Below are 12,850 nucleotides of genomic sequence, written 5' to 3'. Positions count from 1 at the left end.
TTTGTACTGCTCTCCACTGATTGCTTTGTAAGCTCCAATGGCCCATCTGCAAAATGTGCAATGTGTTTTACTCAGCTGATGTATAAAATGAAAGGCATCCAAGTTAATGTACTAGCATTGTAAGGCTAATTGTCATTTAATTACAGGTCAGTATTAATGGAACGGTGTCTTGGTATGAGTGTACAGGGCTGTCTGAGTGTAGTCCGTTACATTTCAGGAAACCCCTTTATCCTGAACAAACCAGTTGGCCACCCTAAATTGATGTTTCTTCTAACTTTTTGATTGTAAAGGATGTTACATGTTTACTATAGAAAACCTGATAAGGATGAAGCAAAAAAATAAAATAAAATAAAATAAACACCAAAAAACTTTGTGACCAAAAAACCATCACTGTTGCTGTTATGATCTAGTTCTTTCTGGTCTTTATTGTAGCCATTGATACTGTTGTGCTTATTTACTGGAATTAAGGGATAGCGTTTTATGTCTTATTTTTGTACTTAACATTCTATTCTAACTATTTTTTTCCAATGTGTTCTTCTTTTAAGAATGAAGTTCTGGGTATAAACAGAAGTATTTGTTACTGAGTGGTTTACTTGTTATACTGTTAGTTCAGCTGGGTGCATATGTCTTTTACTACAGACACAGAACATACTATTGAATTTTGCTTTCTTGGATAAATTGTTTAGTTTGGATAGTTCATTTTTACTTTTGAGGCAGAGTCTCATGTAGCCCATACTATATCACTTGAGATAATCTAGTACTTTTGATCCTCCTGTATTCTTTTCCCTGTGCTGGGATTACAGGCATGTACCCTGATTCCCTGATTTACATGGTGCTGGGGCGCAAACCCAGGGTTCTGTACATGATACCAACTAAGCTAGCTTCAGCAGTTGGAACCATTTAACTACTCTGAATTGTTAGTACATATCTATAGTCCTTTCTTTTTTGATAGCTTTAGATTTATCTGGTATTGTAAATATTGTCTTAAGTGTACTGAATAATTCTTTGGCACACTTGCACAGCTCCTGTTAATCTGTCAAACTTTGCATGGCTCTCACTTTCTTACTTGTTCACATACATACTTTTGGAACATTATTTACTTACAAGTAAATAATCTGTGATTCTGACACAGAGGAGTAATTCTTAGACTAGTTGAACAAATAAAAGTTTAAATAAGTAATTAGAATTCTGCATAGTAAGTGCTGTTAAAAACATACATATAAGCCCGGCGGTGGTGGCGCACACCCATAATCCCAGCACTCTGGGAGGCAGAGGCAGGCAGATTTCTGAGTTTGAGGACAGACAGGGCTACACAGAGAAACCCTTTCTCTGGGGGGGTGGTGGTGTAAAAAAACCCAAAACATACATATAACAATACATAATAAATGCAAGATATTCATTTTTATAAAGAGAAAGAGTTAAAACTTAAATGGAGTGAATATTAATTGGGCTTAATATGTTTTGACAATAATATGATTGATTATATTAGCTACCATTGAGAGCTTGCTTCTGCTACTTCCTGTAGTCCTTATGTGTAATATTATACATGTATAATAAGTATGCATACTATATACTAAAAGCTGGCAGCTAGAGCAAATACTCTGACACTTTACAACTGTATTTAAGGCCGGAAGCAAGCACTGGCCTGGGTTGCTCAATGCCCAGGGCTCTGCCCCAAGTCGACACTCAGCAAAAAGTAGTGCTAAGGTCTGAAAAAATAGGACAATATGACTCCAAGTTTGTGGAAAATATACACCATTAAAGACAGAGAAACCAAACCTGAAAGCTTCTGCAGTGGCTGCCTATGGGTATAGGCATATGGGCATTTTTCTTTGTCTCTCCTTATTTTTCCATACAGTGTTCTTGTTACCTTGGTGACCTGAAATACTCAGTGACTTGTATACAAGAATGTTTCTCACTCACAAAAAACAATTCGACCTTTCAGAACTATTTTGTGAAGAATTTCTAGTTCATATTTTTGAGACAGCTCGAGTTGGGATACATTACTTCAACTGTATAAATATTTGTATTACATTCAGAACACTGACACTAAATGTAGAAAGCAGACACCTGAGTCTATATTTTAACATCTAGAAATTGTGATTCACGATTTTTCTTTTTATTGTCAGGTTTTTTAAATCAAAATATCCTGTTATAACAGACTTCATATTGAAATTAAAATGAGTATTATATTGTCTAATAAATTTTTTTAACCTAGAAACTTGTGTTCATATAAACTTTTGTCTGGTTTTAGGGGCATCAAAAGAAAATGAAAAGACAGAAGGTAATGAGCGGTCAGAGAATTCCAGAAAGCGTTCTGCGGGCAGCGCTCTAGAAGAACCAGCTGTGAAAATGGAGAAAGCTGAGGAAATGGAGCTTGTGAAACTGCCAGTCATTGTAAAGCAAGAAAAGCCTTTGCCAGAAAATGAGGGAAAAAAGATTATCAGAGAGGAAAGGGATTCTTTCAAGGAAAATGTCAAACCCATTAAAGTAGAAGCAAAGGAATGCAGAGTGGACCCAAAAGATCTCAAAGGCAGCTTGGAGCGGCCGGGTTCACAGGAGCCAGAGAGAGCAGACTTTGGTAGCAGCATCAAATCTTCTCAAGACATCACAGAGAAATCTAATGAGGAAACAGAGAAGCTTAAAAATGATCAGCAAGCCAAGATACCACTGAAGAAACGTGAAATTAAGCTGAGTGATGATTTTGACAGTCCAGTCAAAGGACCTTTGTGTAAGTCAGCTACTCCAACAAAAGAGTTTTTGAAAGATGACATAAAACAAGAGGAAGAGACTTGTAAACGGGTCTCTACCATCAGTGCTTTGAGTCATGAAGGGAAACAACTTGTGAATGGAGAAATTAATGATGACAAGGTAACTCCAAATTTTAAGACAGAACAAATGGAAACACAGCTTTGTGATACAAAGGAAGATGGCTCTAGCATCCCCACTAAGGACAGAAATGCCAGCATGGAGGGAAATGGTGCTGAGTGCTTAAATTCTGTCATAACAAGCACAAAGATAAGTGAGCTTGAGAGGGACGTCCCTTTAGGGACGGGGACAGATAGTTCTGTCCCCGATATAGAGAGCCACAGTCAGAAAGGAAGGTCAGAGGAACCTGAGCTGCCAAACATGGAAATGCCTCTCGAGCCTTTTGAGAAAGCCACAGATCTCTCCTTAAAACCCACTTTGTCTGCCACTGAACCCTGTTCTACGAAAGTTGAAGAGAAGGCCCCCAAAAGTGAGAGTGAGAACCACACTCCAGATATAGAATGCCTGGAAAGAGTGGAGAAGGCCAAGAAAACCTGCGTTGAGAAGGACATACAAAGGTTGAGTCCAATACCAGAAGAAGTGGTAAGGGGTGCTCCACAGTCAGAAAAGCCGGGTCCTTGTGAAGTGGTCGACACTCCTCTCCCACTCGAGATGACAGGGGCCAAGGAGAAAGAGACCTCAGGAAAAACAGATGTAGACTGTAGTAGAGGTTCAAGTGAAGGTCAGTCCTTTGAAAATGCAAGTCCAGAAATTCTAAAAGAGGATTCTGAGTCCTCCAGGATAGAAATGGCCAAAGTGGACAATGCCCAGACCTCTGGCATGGAGGATACTTCTGAAACAAAGGGCTCTGTGCAAAAAAACAAATTTAAATATAAGTTAGTTTCTGAAAGAAACAGTACTGCTTCCGAAAATACAGAGATCACCTCTGAAAGGAAGAAAGAAGGCATCAAGTTGACAATTAGGATATCAAGTCGGAAGAAGAAGCCAGATTGTCCCCCACAAATTGTAGACTCGGAAAGCAAGGAAGAGAAGGAGGGGAAGGAAGAAGAGAAAACAAGTGTGGGCCGAACTTTAAGAAGGTCTCCAAGAATATCTAGGCCCACTGCGAAAGTTGCTGAGATCAGAGTCCAGAAAGCCGATAGGAAAAGAACTGAGGGAGAGGACGGAGTGCAGGGGGAGGCAGCATCTTTGCAAACAGCAGACAAGAAGGAACACTTGAAGAAAGCAGAGAAGGATCCAAACTCTAAAGCAAGCAAGGTAAAACTTACACTGAATTTTTATTGGAGAAAACTTAAATTACTTTCTTAGTCTCTGTTTGACATGTGTATGTAGAGATAAGAGAAGGGCTTGCAAGTGTCTTCTCTCCTTCCACCATGGGGGTCACAGGGATCAAACTAAGGTCACCAGGCTTGGCAGCGAGTGCTTTATCCACTGAGCTATCTTCCTGGCCATTATGTTTTTAATTTTTTTTTTTCTTTTTGCATGGGATGTGTGTGTTCTTGTGAAGTGTGTGTGTGTGAGGTGGGGATGGGATGGGATGGGATGGAAGGAGAGTGATAGAGGGGGAGGGAAGGAGGGAGAGAGAGGAAGAAGGAGAGAGAGAGAACACTGGGTGGCTACTTTATCCCTCAACCCTTTATTTTGTGAAACAACTTGAAGCTCAAGGGTTCAGCCCAGCTGGCTGCCTGTGAGCTTCAGCAGTCCACCTGTCTCTACCACTACCCCGGGGTTAGAGGAGCACACTGCCATGTGTGGTTTTCTATGTGGGTTCTGGCCATGCAGAACCCAGTCCTCACGCTGGTATGGCAAACATTTTATTGATTGAGCCATCTTGCAAGCCTGTGTTCTCAATGTTAATTAGAAAACTAATTTAGATCAAAATTGTTAATAGCTTTGTGTTAAAATAGCCATTCAAAGACAATAATAAATCTTGCTCTCTTTTCAATAATTATACCCACATATTAAATTTCAAACCATACAATGTCATCTTTTATATTATTTTTCTACTGCAAGTATTTCTAAGAATACACTATATTAACTATCCTACTAATAAAGAGCCTGTAGAATGCCAAAGTGAGACTGCATATATGAACAGTTTTGTGATGCATTGCTTCATGCCTTTTTCTAGGCATTCATGTTCATGAATATTGTTCATTAAATTTTTCAAATAGTTGGATCAAAACTGTTTGTTTTACTGTGAGTTTTTCTACTTAACAGTATTGTCCCTATATTTATTTGTGGCCACATAGTATTTAATAGTGTGGATATACCTCAGATTATTTAATTACTCCCTTATTAATTGACATTTAGGTTGTTTCCCATTTTTCACTATTACAGGCAATGCTGCATTGAAGATCCTTTTGGACATAAGTGAGTATTTCTTTAGAATAGACTCCTGGAATTGGAATTCCTGGGTCAAGGGACATGTGTCTTGTAAAATTGACAGTCATTGTCACATTGCCCTTCAGACGTCCTGTTACTGTACCTCATGACCAGTGTATGGGAACAGCCATTTTCCTCATTTCAATCATTTGTTTTAAAAGCAGGAATTTTCTTTTCTATATGACCTTCTTAATTTTTACCAAAATTAACTCTAAGACTTTATTCCATGGGAGTTTGCTGTTAAAAGTACTACCTTTTCATTTTATTGGCCACATTATTATTCATTGTCATTTATCCTTTGTTCCCTGAAAAGTGGAATTTTGAATTCTTTCAAAATCCTTTTTTCTTCTGTTGGAATTCTTTTGTTCTTTCCTAGAGGCCTGTGTGCAGGCTCGTAATGAAGTGAGATAGGAAAGACTGAAACCAGGTGATAAATAGTGTGCCGTGATCAGCTTCCTCTCTGGATCAGTAATTTAAATGGTTGTGGGATTTTTTATATTCATCTCTGACCTGCTTTAAATTTTTTGTTTGTAATTTAGAACTTAAATTTTTGAAAAATAAGCATGTCAGCATATCTTCCTGCGATTGATATAGCCTATAAATGTTCATGGCCTTTGACCCAGAATTCTGTTCAAGGAATTTATCCTAACCACAAAAATGAATGAAAACATTAACATCTATGAGGGTGCATTGTGAAAGTGAAAAAATGGGAAACAACTACCCAAATGTGTGAATAAAATCAGTACAGCTATTTGGTCATTTTTAAGGACCCTCTCCCTCCCCCATGCAGAAAATAATGAGAATACACCCCAAAACTTAGTAGTAGATAGACCTGTCAACAAAACTATAATAATTTCATCTTTTCTTTTTGTATCAGCTAAATATTTTCCAAGGGATATGTAGTCTGATGAAATATGAGAAAAATTCTTATGTCTAATTATCTCATTTTAATTGTGTAAGGTAAAACCCAAAGGCAAAGTTCGATGGACTGGCTCTCGGACACGTGGCAGGTGGAAATACTCCAGCAATGATGAAAGCGAAGGGTCCGAGAGTGACAAATGCTCTGCAGCCTCAGAAGAGGAGGAAGGAAAGGAAAGTGAAGAAGCAGTCCTTCCAGATGATGATGAACCTTGCAAAAAGTGTGGCCTTCCGAACCATCCAGAACTAGTATGTACCTGCTAAGAGCAGTGCTCATCTGATGTCTATATTGTGGTTATTTGGAGTGAACTTCTGCTCCTAGGTTGTTTTGTTTATTGGTTGGTTGGTTGGTTTTTTTATTTTATTTATTTTTTTTAGGACAGGGTTTCACTGTGGGCTGTGGCTGGCCTTAAGGGGGCAGTTCCGATTAACCCATGCCTTACTTTCTATTACTGTGATAAAGCACTGTGACCAAGGCACCTTAGAAGAGGTTAGGTGGCTCCAGAGGGTGAGTGGTTAATGATGGCAGACGGAGAGGAGCATGGAGAAAGGTGGCTAGAGAAGCGTCTTTGAGTTCCATCTTAATCCACAAACGGGTGGAGAGCACTGCGGGCATCCTAAGTCTTTCTGAAAGCTCGGACAGAGCCCACACCCAGTGGCATCCTTTGCTTGAGCAAGATCACACTTACTAATCCTCCCCAACACCCACTAACTGGGGACCAATATTCCAGTTCTGGAGACTGAGGAGGAACATTTCCTTAAAACTGCCATAGCTACCATAATGAGCCAGGCTCTGAAAGTTAAGGCTTTTGTGGTAAGGATATTTGAAGATGTGAGACTATGCTGTAGGATCAGTAATGCTTGTGTTCATCATAACATTTCCTCCTCCCTGCCCCAACAGAATGGGGCATAAACTTTAAAACATAAACTTTGGGGAAAAACAAGAGTGAGGAAATGAGTGGACTGAGCAAAAGTGACAGGAAGGACATCCACAGTATTTTCATTTGTCACTATAAGTAGTTGGGAAATCCCATTTCTATTTACCATGGCAGAACTTCAGAAAGACCGTGTATACCAGAGGTGAACAAATAAATAGAGAGTATAGATAAGTGGGGCCAGTGGTAGACTGAACTCTATGTTGCTGGAGTAGAGCTGGAGGGATTACAGTAAATCCATGTTAATATAGGTACAAGGGTGTGTGTATGTATGTATACATATAAAATTACTGACTAATACGGTCTCTGTCTGAGAACTTAATATTAGTGACAGGCCATTACAGTAAGTTCTCAGACTTCCCATACCTTGTTTTCTAAATTCATCTGGAATAAAAGAACCAGGGCTTCTTCATTTTACTAAAAATCCTCAGTCTGGCATGGAAAGTGTAAGGTATGTCTAAAGTACTGTGTACCTGCTAAAGGGTAACAAAATGCTTTCAAAACAAAGAATCTGATACAGACCAGCCCTAAGGACACAGAAAGAAGTGGAAAGGGCTCATGTGTCTGTATCCATGACTGAAACTGCTCCAACAAATTAAACAATAGATTTTAGAGATAATTCAAATAAGAAGAAATATTCATTAGTTCATATTGATAGAAAAAATTGGGTAAAAATTTCTTTGTAGAAGAACTGTAGTAACGGGTTTGAGGAAGGGAGAAAATCACAAACACTGCTACAGTCATCACAGTGGAAACAAAGCTCAGGAGAGATGCTAAATTAGTGGGCAGGTATGAATGAAGGAGAGACATTTGCATAACTTGATTCTATCTTCCTTTAAAATACCTATGAATTTAATAGTTACTATAGTGATTTTTTTATTTATATCCCTAAATCCTGTGATACTCCTAGTCCTAGACAACTTGAGCCCCTACCCTTGAATATTGGCTGGATTTGTTTATTCCTTCATTCAGTTTTTTGCTAGTGTTCATTTATTTGTGTTTTCCTGGTGACTTGAGTGCGTTCTAGTCACCCATCTACCATGGAATTCTTTTCCCAGCTTCCTTTTTTATTTTTTTTATTTTTATTTATTTTTTTAAAGAAGTGTTTCAAGATATTGTCCATGCTGGTCTCAAAATCTGATATTCCTGCCCTTACTTCCCTAGTAGGTGGGATTCCAGGCATTTGTCACAGCCAGAGGTATTTAGTAAGACCCAGTCACAAAAAAGGGAAAAGGAAAAAGAATCATGCTATGTCTGTGGGGCTGAAGAGATGGCTCAGCAGTTAAGAACACCTATTGATCTTCCAAAGGACCTGGGTTCAGTTCCCAGCACCCACATGGCAGTGCACAAGTGTCTGTAATTTCAGTTCCAGGCATCTCTTGCCTTCTTTTGACCTTCACTGTTACTAAACACAATACACACACACACACACACACACACACACACACACAAATATTTCTTTTAGATTTATTTATTATGTATACAGCATTTTGCCTGTGTGCATGTCTGCAGGTCAGAGGAGAGCATCAGATCTCATTATAGATGGTTGTGAGCCACCATTTGGTTGCTGGGAATTGAACTCAGGACCTATAGACCAGCTGTGCTCTTAACCTCTGAGCCATCTCTCCATCCCTAAATAAATACTTTTTAAAAAGAAGGCCTCATAGGGCCAAATACATGTATTCGAATGTAGAGAATGGAACTATTTAAAGGATTGTAAGGATTGAAAGGTGTGGCCTTGTTGGAGGATGTATGTCACTTGGTGGGGGCTGGGGAGGGCTTTGAGGTTTCAAAAGTCCACATAAGGCCCAATCTCTGCCTTACTGCTGCCTGCAGTTCAGGACGTAGAACTCTCAGCTCCTTCTCTGTCACCAAGTCTGCCTGCACGCTACTATGCGCTCTGCTGTGATGATAATGGACTAAACGTCTGAAACTGTAAGCCAGCCCCAATTAAATGCTTTTCTTTATAAGAGTTTCCTTGGTCATAATGTCTCTTCACAGTAACAGAACACTGACTGAGACACCTTGATATGACAGAATAAGCAGAGTGTTCATCTCTCAAACAGACTCCAGCATAACCATTTAGAAATATACTCCTATTTTCAGAGTTGTTTATAAAATGTTTAACTTCTGATATTCCAAAAACTGGCAAAGTCACAGAAAAAAAAAAAAAAAGGTGGGGGGGTGGCTAACCATCTGTTAGTCCCTGACAGTGAGTGCAGGCAGGCATAGCCATGTGAGGGGCAGGAGAGCTTCCCTGGATCCTGGTCAGAAAATCCTCAGTTTGGGGGAAAGGTCTGATGAAACCTAATATGTTGATGCTAAATTTTTAGTTTTGGCAAAAGTGGGTAAGATTATAATGTTTTGGGGGGCATGGTGATGCGTACCTTTTGAGTAGGATGGCTCTGACACCTCTAGTCCTTTTCTGTATGTCAATTTCTTATCTAAATTTACAGAATAAAAGGAACTGTGTTTCCTTCATGTAGCTAACTGAAATGTAATTAAAATGGAAATACTTTATAATTCTATATTGTTAGTATACTTTATGACACTTGAACTTTAAAATTCTGTTATAAAGAATGTAAGATCACCTGTGGCAAACTAGAAATTGTTTTCAATTTAGAAAGCACTTATTATTTCACTAATTTCTATATTAAAATATTTTCTTAGGATGTCAGAGGGAGTAGTCTTTAACTTTTAAAATCTTTTTATTCGTGTTTTTATGAGACTGTTTCTCTGCAGCCTTGGATGTTCTAGAACTCACCCTGTACCCCACACTGACCTCAGACTCTGAGATATGCCTGCCTCTGCCTCCCTAGTGTTGTGATTAAAGGTTTGAGCCCCACACCTGGCTCACTTTTTAAAAATTTTTTCACATCCCTAATTATCAGAGCTATTTCATTGGCCTTATACTAAGAAATACTTATACTGAAATATCATTGACTTCACTAGAATTGGTGTCTTCTCATATCTACACACACTGAGCACTCTGGAGGCTGAGACAGGAATAGTGCTGATAGTTTAAGGCCTGCCTGGGCTATGTAGCAAGTACCAGCCTAACTAGTACTATTAATAGAGCAAGGCATTAGCCGGGTGGTGGTGGCGCACGCCTGTAATCCCAGCACGCTGGGAGGCAGAGGCAGGTGGATTTCTGAGTTCGAGGCCAGCCTGGTCTACAGAGTGAGTTCCAGGACAGCCAGGGCTATACAGAGAAACCCTGTCTCGAAAAAACTAAATCCAAAAAACAAAAAAAAAAAAAAAAACCCAGCAAGGCATTGTCTCAAAAAAGAAAGAAATGTCATTATTTTAACAAAAAGCAGATATTGATACTACTGTGTTTTCTTTCAGATTCTCCTGTGTGATTCTTGTGACAGTGGCTACCATACGGCCTGCCTCCGTCCTCCTCTGATGATCATCCCTGATGGAGAATGGTTCTGCCCTCCTTGCCAGCATGTACGACCCCCAGCCTAACTCTGCTTCCAGCCCTCAGTTTTATATTCAATACATTAGTTGTAGTTGACAGTTGTTGAACAGCTTTCCTTTCAAAGCAGTTGCCAGCCGTGCTTTTCTCTTGCCGGGCTCCAGCCTTCTTGTCTTCTCTAAAATGTTTGGCTTTTGTAGGACCATCCTTTTTCTACTCAAATTTGTAATAAATATAAATAGCACAAACTCTGGATAGATATATATAAAATAAATGTTTCTGTAGTTTACCCCCTTCTTAAAAGATCCTTTTTCATGAATGTATCCCTTTTTGTAGTAGCACTAGAAGAAACATCCAGTCTGTTCTGTATTGAATAATACTTTCTTATAAAACTAAAGAATAGTTAATTTTTATTCACTGCATGTTTCCGCAAGTCTAACTGCATTATGTTTTCAATATAATGGTTTTATGCCTTTTTCTCTGACGTTTCTGTCTTTGGCTCATCGTAGCTTAATCTATTTACACTGTTTTTTAAATACAAAGATTTTTTGTAAGATTTATTTATTTTATTTATATGAGTACACTGTCAGTGTCTTCAGACATACCTGAAGAGGAAGAGGACATCAGATCCCATTACAGATGGTTGTGAGCTACCATGTGGTTGCTAAGAATTGAACTCAGGACCTCTGGTAGAGCAGTCGGTGCCCTTAACCACTGAGCAGTCTCTCCAGCCCTTTTTACACTGTTTTGATCCAGTTACTATGCAGTATTGTTTTGTATGTATTTTTATATTTTATAGTAGCATGTTTTATTTTATATATGTCATATATATATTAGAATATATTTATAGTTTTGTTTTTATAGTATTTTATGTATATAGTATAGTATTTTGTTCATTATTTATGAACAAAATACAGTTTTGACCTGTGAAAGCAGGGTAGGCTGGGCAGTGGTGGCACACGCCTTTAATCCCAGCACTTGGGAGGCAGAGGCACATGGATTTCTGAGTTCAAGGCCAGCCTGGTGAGTTCCAGAACAGCCAGGACAGTAAGTTCTGAGTTTCAGGACAGCCAGGGCTATACGGAGAAACCCTGTCTCAAAAAACAACAAAAAAAGAAAGCAGGGTAGACACAGAGTGTGTCTTTTGTGTGTTTGTGTTTTATAATGCTTAGTTTGACTGACATGCTTTCTTATAGAAGTACCCTGCTCATCCCATCATCTGCTAAGTGGATCCTGAAGCACCTTTTTAAACCAAGTGTGTTTCAGTATTCATTCACCATGTGGCCATTTTCAGCTCAAGGCTTAGTAGCCTTATCCTTGATAGTAAGCATGTGATGTATGGTTGTATTCTGGTATTAAAAAATAACACATATTTATTGTTCTGTCAGAAACTACTGTGTGAAAAATTAGAAGAACAGTTGCAAGATTTGGATGTTGCCTTAAAGAAGAAAGAACGTGCAGAACGAAGGTAAATTGATATATGTGTCAGTGTTTTTCTTGGGAATTTGGCAGTAAAATTGTCTTTACAGTTTTAGATGAACACATCCATCTAAATCAAAGACTGGCAAGCTATAGTACGTAACTCTGATCTGCTGGTGCTCTTTGCAATGCTTACTAAATTTTTTTTTTCATTTTTAAAACATCACTATAAAATCATTTCATAATGTAGGAAAACTACATGATATTCATGTTTCATATATAATAAATAAATAAATTTTACTAGAACAGTTTTTTTGTGTGCTTTACTGAATTGCTGAACTGTGTCAGAATGCTGGAAATATTGTTTTCATTATGCCTCTGCAGTGTAGACTAAAACAGTTAGTTTCTTGGAGCAAGTAAGGTTGACCTTGAGCCTAACATTTACTAGGGATTCAGAATACAGTAAGTTTATATTTATTTGTGCTTTCTTTGAACACTCTATTTCTAAACATTCCTTCAAATCTTCTGCATACTCTAGGGAATAGAACAGATTAATAAATAAGTCTGTTTGCATTGAACTCACATTCTACTAGAGAATGCAGATACAAAGAATAGAGACCCATTGGTGTGTGTGTGTGTGTGTGTGTGTGTGTGTGCGCGCGCGCGTGTGAATCTGAGTGTGCGTGTGAGTGTACGTGTGTGTGTGTATGTGTGTGTGTGTGTGAGAGAGAGAGAGAGAGAGAGAGAGAGAGAGAGAGAGAGATACAATACAATCCTAGAATATCACAGAGTAGCATTTAATTCTCCTAGAAGTTGGATTATTAAGGAAAGCCTGGAAGATAAATTGTGTTAATGCAGGTAAACATAGAAAAGACAGTTCCAGTTGCTATTCAGAGACCTCATGAGCAAGGGGAGAATGGAAAACTGAGGGTAGAAAAATAGGATGGGACAGAACTCCAGGAAAGCAGGGGAAGTCCAGATTGCAAACAGCTTTGCATATCTGGCT

At 38.7% G+C, this 12,850-nt stretch overlaps 1 protein-coding gene across 1 annotated transcript in view; it reads left to right on the top strand.

Moving 5' to 3' along the window:
* Rsf1 (remodeling and spacing factor 1) overlaps positions 1-12,850 on the top strand; it is a 122,332-nt gene that overhangs the window by 92,695 nt on the left and 16,787 nt on the right. Inside the window, exons 6-9 of the mRNA XM_052158346.1 lie at positions 2,255-4,026; positions 6,112-6,318; positions 10,353-10,457; positions 11,814-11,893. Coding sequence (XP_052014306.1) covers positions 2,255-4,026; positions 6,112-6,318; positions 10,353-10,457; positions 11,814-11,893 — 2,164 coding nt within the window. The remainder of the gene's footprint in view (positions 1-2,254; positions 4,027-6,111; positions 6,319-10,352; positions 10,458-11,813; positions 11,894-12,850) is intronic.

This window comes from Apodemus sylvaticus, chromosome 1, assembly GCF_947179515.1.
Source record: "Apodemus sylvaticus chromosome 1, mApoSyl1.1, whole genome shotgun sequence".
Lineage (NCBI taxonomy): Eukaryota > Metazoa > Chordata > Mammalia > Rodentia > Muridae > Apodemus > Apodemus sylvaticus.
The sequence above is the reverse complement of the archived record's forward strand: the minus strand, read 5'-3'. Positions and strand labels throughout refer to the sequence as shown.